General features: G+C 40.3%; 1 protein-coding gene across 2 annotated transcripts in view; it reads right to left on the bottom strand.

Moving 5' to 3' along the window:
* The window catches only part of LOC133636146 (cell migration-inducing and hyaluronan-binding protein-like), a 324,820-nt gene that overhangs the window by 10,323 nt on the left and 299,255 nt on the right, over positions 1–15,242 (bottom strand). For both annotated transcript variants that reach the window (XM_062029861.1, XM_062029871.1), the window contains 6 exons: positions 10,864–11,019; positions 9,505–9,685; positions 6,380–6,595; positions 4,812–5,023; positions 2,904–3,089; positions 32–236 (listed from right to left, as the gene is read on the bottom strand). In XM_062029861.1, coding sequence (XP_061885845.1) covers positions 32–236; positions 2,904–3,089; positions 4,812–5,023; positions 6,380–6,595; positions 9,505–9,685; positions 10,864–11,019 — 1,156 coding nt within the window. The remainder of the gene's footprint in view (positions 1–31; positions 237–2,903; positions 3,090–4,811; positions 5,024–6,379; positions 6,596–9,504; positions 9,686–10,863; positions 11,020–15,242) is intronic.

Here is a 15,242-nt window from a genome sequence, read left to right as displayed (position 1 = left end):
GAATGAAATTGATTCCTTTGTGATCTCTCACCAGTTTGTCATTGGGGATCTTCCTGGGCATCGGAACATCCACAACAGGCAGCTCGGCGTGTCTTGGATAGGCCCGGGCCATGCAGTTGCTGGGTGGACTTCCTTTAGGAATGACGGCCGTGATCTTCACCCTCTCACATCCTTTCAGGGAGCAGAAGGCAAACTGATCCCTGTCATTATGAGCCTGCACTTTCAGGAAGAGCAGCCTGCAAGTACCACATGATGACATGATCGATCAGCGTTTCGTTAGTTTGCAACACACAAGATGTAACATGAGATCAATGCATTTTGGAGAAACATTTTGTTTTGATTTGAAAGTCCGACTTTGGACACCCCTAATGGTTTATTTTGTCATAATTCAATAAAGCTGTCGAGTATACCAATTAGAACAGTTCTTAACTTAATAAAGTGTCTTGTTATATATTGTACTTAGGTGTTTTAGCCTGGAATACTGTAATGTTTTGTGTATGAAGCCAATATGACTGTTATTGTCTGCATCCCAACTAACTCTTAATTTGGTCAGTTTCTGATTACTGGCGTTTCCTGACCACTGCTCTGTTTGCAGGCAGCTTTGTCTGGAGACTGGGGCGGAGCAACAAAGCAGGTGGATGAAATCAGCAATTAACATGATATAATACATAAGCCTTGCATTCATACCAGAAAGATGCAAGATGAACATTCACGGATTCCCGTTTTTATATGAGTTTTCTATTTTGTTTCACTACTGCCTTGTTTGCTTGGTACTTACTGGCTGCATCTTGTTTTTGTATGTTCAGTCATTGTCCACCCTTCATAACTAGTAGATTTTGGTTGTTACTTTTTCCTCTTGTCTCTCCATCGTCTTTCTGGGCTGCCTTGTTACTCCATTCCTTGTAAGTGTTGTTTTCCCAGCCTTATGCTGTGCTATCTATCAGCTTTTTTAGACATTCCGAGACTGATTTTACAACCTAGAGATGTGCCTATCAGTATCGAGCAATTTTCGTGAAAAGATCCATAATTGGCCATTGTCTATTAATGCTTTTCAATGCCAACCACAAAAGCCAATCCCCACTGGCTGATACGTCATTTATTTTCGGTCACTCTGCTGGCTGATAGAGGCGCACAAACAGCTAACTGTGTATGTTCATACACAGTGTGGTGCGTGTCCACAAGGTAATAATCATCACCTGTATTGTGGCAAATAAACTAAATATCTTGGCTTAAGGACTGGAGGACATTACATACTAAGTCAGCAAGCAGGAGCGGACAAGACGGCATACTAATCGCAGTGCTAGCCGCTAAGATATTTTGAAACAACTCAAGAAATAAGTGCTTTGTAAAGTTTAAGAAGTTAAGCTGGAACTGCATTACAGCAGAAAGTAAGCAGTTATTAACAGGAAATTAACAAGTAGATTCATAAGACTCTTGAGCAGGGCTGTCCAACTCGTTTTTAAATAAGGGCCACATCGTATTTATGGCTGCCCTCAAAGGGAAGCTTGTAATAATGAATAATATATAAATATAAATGTTTAAGGCTAACAGTAAGCCTCGTGATATGGTTACACAATTGTCTATGCAAGTGCAATTGCAACATCTGTTGATTTTGTGATTAAAAAAAAAAGTAGCTCAGTCGCCAAAATGTTATTGTAAAATGTACATTGTTTTCTTTACAGCAAATGGAAAAACTGTACCACTGCTTTACGCTACATTTCTGGGGACTGAGCGGCAGTGTTTTTTACTGTAAAAATGTTGGCTGTTGCTTTTACATTGTATTGCTAGATGGAAAAACGGTATCACAGTTTTTTTACGGTAAAATTCTGGCGACTGAGGTGCCAGTTTTTTACTGTAAAATCTATCGTCATTTTTAACAGTATACAATTAGATTCATAATAAGTCAAGCCATTATTTAAGTATTCTTGAACAAAAACTATTTTGGGAATATATGATAATGTAATATTAGTTACAATTTTAGATAACATTAAGGGGACAGGCGGTAGAAAATGGATGGATGGATGGATTAAAGGTTAAAAGATAGGACAGAATGCTTTATTGTCATCATTTTTTGTCAATATGGAAAGAGATAGAGAATGATAAAGTACTTTATTGACACATATTATTTCCAGGCTTTTGTGACCATATAAAATGATGTGGCAGGCCAGATCTAGCCATGAGTTTGACACCTGTGCTCTGTTGCTGTGTAGTGACCAGGTATACATGTAAGGGGAGGTCGGATTGATCTGTGGTGTTGATACCAAGGATAGTATCAGATTATAATCGATATTAGGGTAATTACATCAATATTCTTATTGTCAAAGAATCTTCTTTTTGTTTTGTTTACACATTCAGGAAATAATTCCATGGAAACAATGAGGACTTTGAGGAAAACCCCCGAAAAGATTTAAAAGAGTAGTTTTGCTTTCGTTTAGGTTTTATGCGGTTTGCTACGTGATAGAAGAGAATAAGGAACTACTTTAAATATTGTGATGATATTGTTAGTGTCAATAGCACTCACCGTAAGTACCTTCAAAAACATTACAGTTAATACATGTGTTTGGTATGGGAATGACAGCATAAAACCCTGATCGGAAGGAACATCCCTATCTTTTTTATAGATTGACTTTTGTCCCCGCTGCAACTGCCGGAATAAAATGTTTAGCATTCATAGATGATTTTTTTTATTTAACTTTTGTAACCTTTGTTGTTTTTCTACTTTAGTGAAAAGCAGGACATGTTCCAAAAAAGTACGACACTTAAAAATATACAAAAATACATTTGTGAAATCAGAGTGTGAGTGTGTGTGTGAGTGTGTGTGTGTGTGTGTGTGTGTGTGTGTGTGTGTGTGTGTGTGTGTGTGTGTGTGTGTGTGTGTGTGTGTGTGTGTGTGTGTGTCTGACCCGGATTCTTCCTCCCAGTAGTAATAGCCTCTGGTCAGGTGTGACTGGTTGATCTTCTCCCTCTGCATGGTCCTCATGAAGACTCCGGTCTTGCGGGTCTGTTTAGTTAGGCGATTGTGGATGTCAGAGATGATGACAAAGGTGGTGCCTTGGGGGTAGCAGATGCCTACATCGATCCAGTCTTTCCTAAAAATTAAAAAAATGACCAAAATAAGAATATATCCAGAGCAATTTAAATGTTTTTTACAACCATTTAAAATGATAAAGTGTTGAGAAATTGTTACTTTGTGGTTGTGAATGCTTTTGTTCTAAAAGTCAACTCAAAATAAAACATTTTAAATCCTAACCTGATCCCTGAGGTTCAAAAGGTTATTTATAAATGTCATAGTTTACACTGAATATTGCAGGATAAAATGCAAGGTATACATACGCATGTCTAACCGTATTCGTTCCTTAATACAAATGACAGCATGATTCCTGCTATAACTCATTGTGAACAGCAGATGGTGCTATAGTTATTTGCATTGCTCTCCATTGTGCGAGGTCATGAGCTGCTAAAAAAAAACCACTTTGAGAGGCTTGCCATATTTTAAGAGTAAATCCAATAACAGTTGAAGCCTGTGGACTTATTGGAATTTTGTTTTCAAAACCAATGATGTTTAACAGCAAAAAGCTCTTAGTGCAACACTTGAAACGAGCTGAAGCAATTTCCGTAGAAAATAAATTGGCATGTAAAATCTCTAATGCTAATAAGTAGCATTAGAACGTGTGTTTTTTTAAAATACAAAAATGAAATATAGTCAGTCATATAAATAGAATAAAAAAATCTCAGCTCTCTTTTATTTTGGTCAAAGTAGTTTTCATACTGATGAAAGTTGGAGACCTGCTCTATCATAAACACTGCTAAAAGTGAATGTATACTTTTTGAAATGAAGCACTATGGATGTTTCCATAGGAAGGTGATTATTAAAAACATTTTTAAGAAAATGTTTCCTTTTTATTTAATTAATTTTTATATTTTGCACAAAAACCTGATTATTGAACAAATGGTTTAATATTGGTATTATTCCAAAATCTGGACATCTATTAAAATTCTGGTTGGAGTCAAATAGTATAACAATATGAGTGTGTGAAGATTGTCAGCTGTCAGGTCATATAATCCACAAAGGACTAAGCAATGCAACTGAACTCTTCTGAAACATCTTCAACAAACAAGAATCCAGTTGCCTCCATTCAACTTTTGCAGATATTATAAAACTCTGTTCGCACAAATAAAAACAAGGTAACAACAATCGGGTCGACCAGCCCTGCAAGGTGTCCCTTGTTTATTTTTCAGGGAGTTGGCAACCCTAGAAGTAGCGTTGGTTGCTATGCACTCTGTGAAATCAAAGCACCCAGGAAAGAAGTTACGGTATTGCCTAAAATGAGCAGAATTATGCATTAAATGTTATAATAAATGGTTACAGCAGGTGTATATAGATGTTTTGTTTTTTTAATAAATGTATTTTTATAGGCGGAATAGGTGAATCCCTATTACCTTTATGTTAGCCGTCCGGGCTATAACCCACAGAAAAGGGAAATGGATGTATGTTCTTGTCTCACATGAGATTGTGGATGATAGGTGCAGTTTTCCTTTAACGTGACAGGTTCATGATGGGCGTAAAAGTCTGGCTGTAACGCACTTGGACTCTGTGTATTACAGCAAATTCCAAATAATTTGAAACTGAATTTTAAAAAAACTAATTGAAGAAGATTTCACCCGACAAAAAGAACGGTTCAAACGATTTAAATCCCGAAAACAATATGACATTCTTCTGACCACACTTCTGCGTACACATTGTGTGCATTTGGCTGGTGATTATTTCTCAGCATAAAATCACGTGATCGTTCATGTGTGTAACCACTGACTTGTTGAAGTTGATGATCCAGATGGTGACCTCAGCAGGTGCAGCTTGGTCCCAGTGGATGGTGTAGCCTTTTGCCAAGGTGATCACTGGCTGAAACTGCTGGTAGTGTTTTCGCTTTCCCAGAGCACCCTCTAGGGTCAGGGGACGATCGGGGTACTCGTCTCTCACTATGTGCATGTTCAGGTTGGCAGGGTTGCGTGTCTGGACGTAGATCTGTAGGAGCAACAGCCAAGGAGTTGCTGGGCTGACTGTAATCCCATTCAGACTATTTCTTTAGTGGAAATGTAAAATGTCACAATTTAAAAGTACACTTTAAATTGGGTTTTTCTGAGTAATTTGTCCCAAAGGGTCAGTTGAAAAGCAAAGCATATGAAAACCAACAATTTCCCACATAAATTTAACATCACTACCTTTTACTGAAGACACTTATCAGTAAGGGAGGACGGGGAGAGTTATTTCTTGAATTCAATAGTGTTTCTCACCATCTTTAAAGTGCTGGTACTCACGTTATATCCAAAAAAGCACAAACGACGACTGCACATTCACACAACATTGTTTGCAATTGATGCAATCCCACGCATGCACGAGACAGCTTTATGGTACAACACGTTACATTTGTCAGGCCCTACTTTAGCAGTGTAGTGCATTCACTAACACTCTGGAAACATGGACTCTAAGGCTCTCATTGACTTTGATTGGACTATTACTGTATGCTACAACTAAGACAGTGTATGAAAACCGATACATATTTGTGGTGCACATTTATGCTTAAAACCGGGCGTATGAAAACTGAGTCATCACTGTACATTTACTGTATGTTTAAGCTTTCTAACTCTAAAAATGGGACTGTTTTAAAGGGGTCATATTATGATTTGTTTTCTACATTTAAAACACTGCCTTGTAGTCTACATTACATGTAATGGTGGTCCCATGGTCAACATTTTGCATATATTTAGTTTTACAGACCGTCTACAAGCTTCTTTCTGACTGTCTTTTCAGGATGTGCCGTTTTGTGTGCGGTCTTACGTATATGCCAAAGCCCTCCACCAGGCACAGCCCCCTTTGACTGCGTCCATATTGAGTTTATTGACAGATATAAATTAGAACTATATGCTACATTTATTTAGAACAGCCAGGGATTTTGGCATGCATATGCAGTACATGTACATGCCCCACAACAAGAGGATAGAGAAAAAGAAATAAATTATTTACTACAACTTTGGCTTACAGCTAAATAAAAATGGCGGGTAAACCTCCACCATAAATGGAGATATTCGCTGACATAACAAAGGTCAAATACATCACTAAAGTCTCAAATTCCAAATGGAGCAATTTTGGAGGAAGGCAAGATTATTCTATAACTATCTCCATCATGGTGTGATTTCAAATTTTCTGGACTTATGGGTATCCCAAATACACAAAAAAAATTCAAGCAGGTAAGAAAAGTTGGTTTTGCATTATATTACCCCTTGAAAGTCATACTTTTTAATAACACATGTACATTATGCATTAGCACAACAAATAAAACAGCATCTGTGTTAGTAAATGAACAACAATCCATTAATTTACCTGTGCATAGTGGCCACTGCAGATGGCAGCCCTCCAATCAGGCACATCAATGCAGTCGGGATGGCGGACCAGCCAGTTGTCTTGCTTCACCAGGTAAGCACCAGGATACTCACTAACTGAGCCGTCAATATCATGGAAAATGGTGGTCTTGTCTCCGTCCATCTGCATCCTATTAAACCACGGACCAGGCTCCCCAAAAAACACACGGGAGGTCATCTGTGGGAGGCACAGAGAGCTTGCACTGCTTGGTGTCGCCATTGATTCAGATTTAGTTTCACTGATTTTTAGCCACCAAGTCCATTTTAAATGCATACAACATCTCTAAAAAACATAACAATAATGCAGCGCCACTTTAATCCTGACCCATGACTTTTTATGACAGCAATTCTAAGTAAAATAATTGATATGTACAAACAAATAATTACATTCTGTTGCTAAAATATATCATAAATAGGGATGGGCACCTTTCACATTTGAACCAATTCTGTACAAACTCCTGATAATCGAAACAGGTATTCAACGGTACCAATTTTCATTACTTTTGTGTGTGTTCATGTGGTAATAGATGTTATTTTTGTTTAATAACCCAATCTAATTTTTCTACATTTAAAACACTTCCTATTGTTTTACAGACCATCTTCAAGCCGCTTTCTAACCGTCTCCGTTTTGTCTGCAGTCTTTTTTACGTGGCTCCACTTCGACAGCGTCTTCTCTCCGTCATCTTTGTTATAGTTTTTTGCGCTCCCACAAGGAACAATGCGCTACTTTTTTTTATTAGAAATGGCAACAGCGGAGGATGCACATGCATGTACCAACCAGTCTGCCCCACAGCAGGAGTTTAACAAAAAATAAGGAACTTATTGAACACAACGTCAAACTACAATGGTAGACTCACACAAAGCTCTTCGGGTAAAACTTTACCAAACAGTATATGGAGATATCCACTGACGTCTCCAATTGGGAAAACGTCACAAATTGGGAAAACGTCACAAATTGGGAAAATTCCAAACAGCTCGTTCGGCGGAAATATGAAGGAAGGCAAGAATGTTTTATAAATATCTCCACCATGCCTGTATACTTTGGTTTCAAGTTTTCAGAACTTTTGCACAAAAACAGGTACCAATAGCTAAGAGAAGTTGGTTTTGCATAATAGGTCCCCTTTAAGATATCACAGCAAGTATGCATTCATTCCAGTTTGTCCACGGTGTGTTTCTGCATTCAGCAAGTTGTCATTACCAAATTTGGAGGTGTTAAAATTGCCATGTAAAATCTGTAATGCTAATCAGTAGCAAGTATATGGCACATCTAAAGTAAAAGAGCATCGAGCTAGCACAAAAGTGTAGCATTCTTTTTGAGCGCTTTCTATCAGGCAGGCTTGCTTTATTGGCATAGAAAATGTAACATTTCTTAGAGGCAGTCTAGCTGAGTCCGCTCGGAGTACTTTTCTACCTGCCAAGTGTTCGAGCCGGTGCAGAGTCTGCAAAATAGACCTGACATCACTTGCAACAAAGGTATCGAAATATGGTATTTAGAGATGTCTGATAGTATCGGTTGGCCGATATTATCGGCCGATAAATGCTTTAAAATGTAATATCGGAAATTATCGGTATTTGTTTCAAAAAGTAAAATTAATTACTTTTTAAAACGCCGCTGTACGGAGCGGTACATATCCGGTAAAACACGGACGTAGGGAGCAGTACAGAGCAGTTGCGTCTTCCGGTCAGCAGCCCCTCCCCTCTCCCCTCTCCCCTCTCCCCTCTCTCACACACAACACAGGAGTTGAGGACTGCAGCATGAGAGGTTTACTGGCGACGCTTGATGACCTCATCAAACCGCCGCGAGCGTAGCATAACAACAACAAGAGTGTGTTGTTGCCGGTGCTGTAGCCGTGGCTAACAAGCGAGCTCGCTCGGTGACTGACTAAAGACACCATGTCTATGGTTTGGGAATATTTTAAAGTGTCTCTGAAGGATAAAAAACTGGCAATTTGCAATGACTGCAAAAAGTTGGTTAATGCGAGAATGAACCAAGACGTCTTCCTTTAATACGAGCAATTTAATCTCCCACCTCTTCAAGAATCATAAGGAGATACACGATGAATACAAGCGGAAGATGAATGAAAAGCAAACACCAAAAGTAGCTTGCAGTGAAGGGAGGTGCCATGTCTCAACGCAACATTTCAGAAGCTCTGACTGACTGCTAGGCCACTTCAAACACTCACCACTAGCTTGCAGCACATTTGTGTTACTCATACAAATACGTTAGAGCAGGGCAGATTGAGCCCAGTTTATAATTTCCTGTTATACAGTATGCCAGGCAGTCTACTAAAGGAGGACTATGTTATTGTTTACTTTATTACTCGAGTATACTCTGGACTGAAGCTGTGTGCCTTCATTGTTTTTGTAGCTGTTGTTTTGAGGCATGTTTAAAAAAAATACAAAATAATGTACTCTGTGAAAGTCAAAGTATAGTATTTCCCATAGTTGTAGTGGGTATTAGGATTATCTCAGGGAGAGCATGTCCCAAATTCCAAACTGCTGTTTTGAGGCATGTTAAAAAAAAAAAAATGCACTTTGTGACTTCAATAATAAATATGGCAGTGCCATGTTGGCACTTTTTTCCATAACTTGAGTTGAAGTTGTTCTCTTATTTTGGAAAACCTTGTTACTTTGTTTAATGCATCCAGCGGGGCATCACAACAAAATTAGGCATAATAATGTGTTAATTCCACAGCTGTATATATCGGTATCGGTTGATATCGGAATCGTTAATTAAGAGTCGGACAATATCGGAATATCGGATATCTGCAAAAAAGTCATTATCGGACATCTCTAATGGTATTGTTTGATTTTATGTGAATCGGTTCCCGTTAGTACAGACAGAATTTAGTCTGTACCAAATTCAGTACCCATTCCTAATTATGAATTACTTAGTAGTAATTTTAATTCCAAATTTGGTGTCAAGTAGTAAATAAGCTTCTTTTCTGATGCTAATATAGCATACAATTTGATTGTGGAACTGGATGGTTTATTTATTTTTTTACTATATAACATGAAATTTGGTGCCCTCAATCTACTTGCAAAATAATGACGCATGCACGCACACGCACACACACGCTCACTCACTGGTACATGGTCGAAGGTGATGTCTGTCACATTATTGTTGGGGCAACTCTGCCACGAGTTGTTGAGTCGAAAACCAAAAGCACTACTGTGCCGTCCCTCCAGAGCATTGTATTTACGAAACGTACAGTTTTGCACGTTGATGGGTCCATCGTAGATCTGCATGCCCCGGATTGGGAAATCACTGCAGAGAAACAAGCAAACACAGCATCTTAGACATTTATGTTGCAACTTTTTTTTAGTTAACAATTTAAAACATTGCTAAGCAGTGTAGTGGTCTTATTATTAACACTTCCTGTCTCTTCCTCCCTTGCAATGCCCCTTTCCTCTTTTTTTGAAACAGCAGTAGCAACATGTCACAATATATCAACTCTTTATAGCTCAAACAGGTAATGTAGTACAGTGGTTCTCAAATGGGGGTACGCGTACCCCTGGGGGTACTTGAAGGTATGCCAAGGGGTACGTGAGATTTTTTTAAAATGTCTGTCAAAAAGAACTGTGAAAAGAAATGCAACAATGAAATATTCAGTTCCATAAATATTGATGTTAAAGATTTCTTTTTTTGTGAAGAAATGTTTAGAATTAAGTTCATGAATCCATATGGATCTCTATTACAATCCCCAATGAGGGCACTTTAAGTTGATGATTACTTCTATGTGTAGAAATCTGTATTTATAATTGAATCACTTGTTTATTTTTCAACAAGTTTTTAGTTATTTTTATATATTTTTTTCCAAATAGTTCAAGAAAGACCACAACAAATGAGCAATATTTTTCACTGTTATACAATTTAATAAATCAGAAACTGATGACATAGTGCTGTATTTTACTTCTTTATCTCTTTTTTTCAACCAAAAATGCTTTGCTCTGATTAGGGGGTACTTGAATTAAAAAAATGTTCACAGGGGGTACATCACTGAAAAAAGGTTGAGAACCACTGATGTAGTATATACACATTTAGCAACACACTGACGTCATCACTTTGTAGTTTACATGCATTTGTATATTCATTCATCCTTTAATTATGCAGGGTAAAGCAATTAAGAACAGATTTTTATTTGCAATGCCAACCTAGCAAAGAGGCGACATTTACATGAAAGAGATGTTGAAGTGTGATAATAATCCCTCATCATCTCTCATTTACCAAACAAAATACCGCTGTAGATCACTCTCAACAGTTCAAAAATCCTCTTAAAGGTGAAGTAAATGTGTAGAACATAAATCAATGTTTAAGACGGACAAAGGCTAAGCATAAAACATACACGAAGAATGTCTGCAACTTGTGAATGACAGATCAGACAGCTGACAATAAGGAAGTCTTTGGTGGTGTTTCTTTCTCATGACACATTTTAGCTTACTCACATGCCCCGCGGGAGAGTCCTGCCAGTGAGGTCAGCGCCGCCTGGGCCCCACACGCTGTGGTCAGAGAGCTGCATCCCGTGATTGTCACTTTCACCAACAAACACAGAATTTCTCACTTGCTGACGAGAGCCGTCATCATCCGGAAACGTCCCTCCACTGCACACATAGAGAGAAAAAAGAAATAGAAGTATATCTAACAGAACCACGAGTGACGGTACAAGTGTAAAAATGTGACAAGCAATGATGGAAATCACAGTGGTATTTTTCTCAGTTTTCAAACTAATCCCAGTTACCCCTGTCATAACATTCTTACCGTGACTGACAATTACTTTTACCTTCTTTTACCAAACGACGGAAGAGTGTCTGCAGGTTCTCTGCAGGTTCTCTGCACTATGGCTAGTCATGACTCCCACTAGCCAAAGGAGGGGAGGTAGGCCCAGGCAGAGGTAGGGATGATGTTCGAAAGCCGGTTCTCCCGATTGTTCGATAAGAAAAGAACCGATTCCATGGATTCAAATCTCTTTTTGAGAAACGATTCCCGTTATCGGAGCCACTATAGTAAAGAACAAGATTTGGTTCTTTATTCGAATCCCTGGGAACGAATCTCGTGCCACAGGACATTTCCTGTGGCACGAGATTCGTTCCCAGATTCGTTCACAGGAAATGACGTAGCTCAGTCATTCGGCGGCAGATACAGAAGTAGCAACAACAATGGACCGGAAAAAACGCTCCAAGGCATGGCTTCACTTTGCTAAGAAATACGATGAGGAAACGGTTATCTGCAATTATTGCCAGGCTTCACTTTCCTATAAGGGGAGCAGTACAACAAACATGTTGAAACATGTTCAGGCCGTATATAACCTGAAGGTTAGAGAAAGGTGTCTTGGAGAAGCAGTGACAGAGATGACGAAGCCCGCCCCTCTTCCTCTGCTTCAACCTGCAGTCCCAGTGATAGTGCCGGTGAGTAACTAACGTTAACTGTTGCCAATTCATTTCCATATCTGCTCACTCGTAGCCTTTAGGCTAAAATAACGTTGCCTCTTATGTCAACCAGGACTGCAGTAATGTTAGCTAGACTAACGTTACCTAAGCATAGTCAGTGGCTAACGGTAACGTTAACCTTTTTGTATGTGTCTGATAACGTTAACGGTATCTTGTAGCCTACACCACTCCAGAGTTTGCAGGTCTGTCTAATAAATAATACAAATGAATGCAGGATTTTCCATGCATGTATTTTTCTTAGGTGGCCCAATTAAAGGGGCACTAACAGTCAATATTTATTTATTTAATTTAATTTTTTTCTTAGAAAATATAAGTGAAGGCTGCCAAAAGTGAGTTTTTGTTAAACCAAATATTGTGTGTTTTTTTCCATATAAAACAACCTATCTGGATTTGATAAGAGAATCGATAAGGAATCGGTTCAATAAGAGGATTCGATAATGGCATCGAAATCGATAATTTCTTAACAAACATCATCCCTAGGCAGAGGTCTGCGCTCTCTTGAGTACTTTCTCAGTTTCAAATGTTTTACTGCCATTTATTTCCTCAAAATTTGGGAACAGTTCTATCTTAAGTCCTGTCAGGGTGTATTTTGAAGTAACATTTTCCAGAAAGCACAACAGTCAGAGTTTCCTCCCTCCTTGCACTGACGTATACATTGACCTGATCACTAACCTATGACCACATAAAAACCCGCGCTGCCTTTTTAGGTAACCATCCGCGGTTAACGTAAAAGAGCATGTACGCTCAAAATAACATTTTTGATTTACCTACGTTTATACATACAGGTCATTATTGTGATCATTATTTGTGATTAATTAGTTAATGGTAGGCAGCATGGTGGAACAGGGGTTAGTGCATGTGCCTCACAATACGAAGGTCCTGAGTAGTCCTGGGTTCAATCCCGGGCTCGGGATCTTTCTGTGTGGAGTTTGCATGTTCTCCCCGTGACTGTGTGGGTTCCCTCCGGGTACTCCGGCTTCCTCCCACCTCCAAAGACATGCAGCTGGGGATAGGTTGATTGGCAACACTAAATTGGCCCTAGTGTGTGAATGTGAGTGTGAATGTTGTCTGTCTATCTGTGTTGGCCCTGTGATGAGGTGGCGACTTGTCCAGGGTGTACCCCGCCTTCCGCCCTAATGCAACTGAGATAGGCTCCAGCACCCCCTGCAACCCCAAAAAAAGGGACAAGCGGTAGAAAATGGATGGATGGATGGATAGTTAATGGTAAATGGGTTATACTTTTCAACCTTCAAGGTACTCAAAGCGCTGTGACACTATTTCCACATTCACCCATTCACACACACATTCACACACTGATGGCAGGAGCTGCCATGCAAGGCCCTAACCACGACCCATCAGGAGCAAGGGTGAAGTGTCTTGCTCAAGGACACAACGGACGTGACTGGGGATTGAACCAGGTACCCTCAGGCTGCTGGAACGGCCGCTCTACCAACTGAGCCACCTGCGTTAAATTTGACAGGCCAAGCTGTAAATGTGAGTTTGAAGCTAATAGGCATTACCAGGCAAAGGAAATCCTGAAATTCCATCCATCCATCCATCTTCCTCCGCTTATCCGAGGTCGGGTCGCGGGGGCAGCAGCCTAAGCAGGGAAGCCTAGACTTCCCTCTCTCCAGCCACTTTTTCCAGCTCCTCCCGGGGGATCCCGAGGCGTTCCCAGGCCAGCCGGGAGACATAGTGTCCTGGGTCTTCCCCGTGGCCTCCTACCGGTCGGACGTACCCCAAACACCTCCCTAGGGAGGCGTTCGGGTGGCCTCCTGACCAGATGCCCGAACCACCTCATCTGGCTCCTCTCGATGTGGAGGAGCAGCGGCTTCACTTTGAGCTCCCCCCGGATGACAGAGCTTCTCACCCTATCTCTAAGGGAGAGCCCCGCCACCCGGCGGAGGAAACTCATTTCGGCCGCTTGTACCCGTGATCTTGTCCTTTCGGTCATAACCCAAAGCTCATGACCATAGGTGAGGATGGGAACGTAGATCGACCGCTAAATTGAGAGCTTTGCCTCACGGCTCAGCTCTTTCTTCACCACAACGGATCAATACAGCGTCCGCATTACTGAAGACGCCGCACCGATCCGCCTGTCGATCTCACGATCCACTCTTCCCTCACTCGTGAACAAGACTCCAAGGTACTTGAACTCCTCCACTTGGGGCAAGATCTCCTCCCCAACCCGGAGATGGCACTCCACCCTTTTCCGGGCGAGAACCATGGACTCGGACTTGGTGGTGCTGATTCTCATCCCAGTCGCTTCACACTCAGCTGCGAACCGATCCAGTGAGAGCTGAAGATCCTGGCCAGATGAAGCCATTAGGACCACATCATCTGCAAAAAGCAGAGACCTAATCCTGCAGCCACCAAACCGGATCCCCTCAACGCCTTGACTGCGCCTAGCAATTCTGTCCATAAAAGTTATGAACAGAATCGGTGACAAAGGGCAGCCTTGGCGGAATCCAACCCTCACTTGAAACGTGTCCGACTTACTGCCGACTTAATCCTAAAATTATTATTTTTTTAAATACTCAAGTTCACCTATTAAAACATCTGAATAGTTCTGCCTTTTGTGTACAGTTCACTGTTATATTTACTGTAGATATGTACAATGTTATGGAAATGTATTCCTGGAGATATACCACCAGACCAAGGAAGTCCATCAGCTCTGTCTCACCTAAGAATGCTCTTAATATCTTGCGTGATGAAGTGATGTGGGTGTGTGATCCGTTGGATCATCAGTATGCATCAAGCCTATAGACTTCTGAATAATTCCCACCTCGGGGACAGCTCTTAAATTACTTTTCACACTGCTTCAAAAAGCTGTTTACCATTGCACCCTTAGCTCCTTACAAGGTATTTTCCAATTACCCACACAGGCCGCGAATACAATAAAGAGCGGTGTTCTACACTACATACAGTAGATAGATAATGTCAGAGTGTCAAATTATTGTGTTAATTGCAATTAATTACAAACATATGTAGCGCATTATCAGCCTGCTTTAAAACAAAATTACATTTTAGTACTGATTTAGTACTAAAACATGTGCATGTAGCACACGCAAAGTTGATTTACTAAATGAGTGCAAAGGTGAATGCCTCTGTTAAGTGAGCAGAATAAGGCATGCAATCCATTTTGCGTCTCTGTCTTCATTAATATGCTAAAGGGACAAGCGGTAGAAAATGGATGGATGGATGCTCATCATTAAAACGGCCACAATACTGGGAGGAGAAAATGCAAATATAATTATTTAGCAAGCGCAATGTGAATTATCAACACTCGTCACCGTTTTGCGAGCACTATTTTGTGTTTTATTTAGCACCTGTGAGAAGGACGTGCAAACTGACAGTTCCACACATGGCTGCAGGAT

The sequence above is a fragment of the Entelurus aequoreus genome, linkage group LG02 (assembly GCF_033978785.1).
Source record: "Entelurus aequoreus isolate RoL-2023_Sb linkage group LG02, RoL_Eaeq_v1.1, whole genome shotgun sequence".
Classification (NCBI taxonomy): Eukaryota; Metazoa; Chordata; class Actinopteri; order Syngnathiformes; family Syngnathidae; genus Entelurus; species Entelurus aequoreus.
The sequence above is the reverse complement of the archived record's forward strand: the minus strand, read 5'-3'. Positions and strand labels throughout refer to the sequence as shown.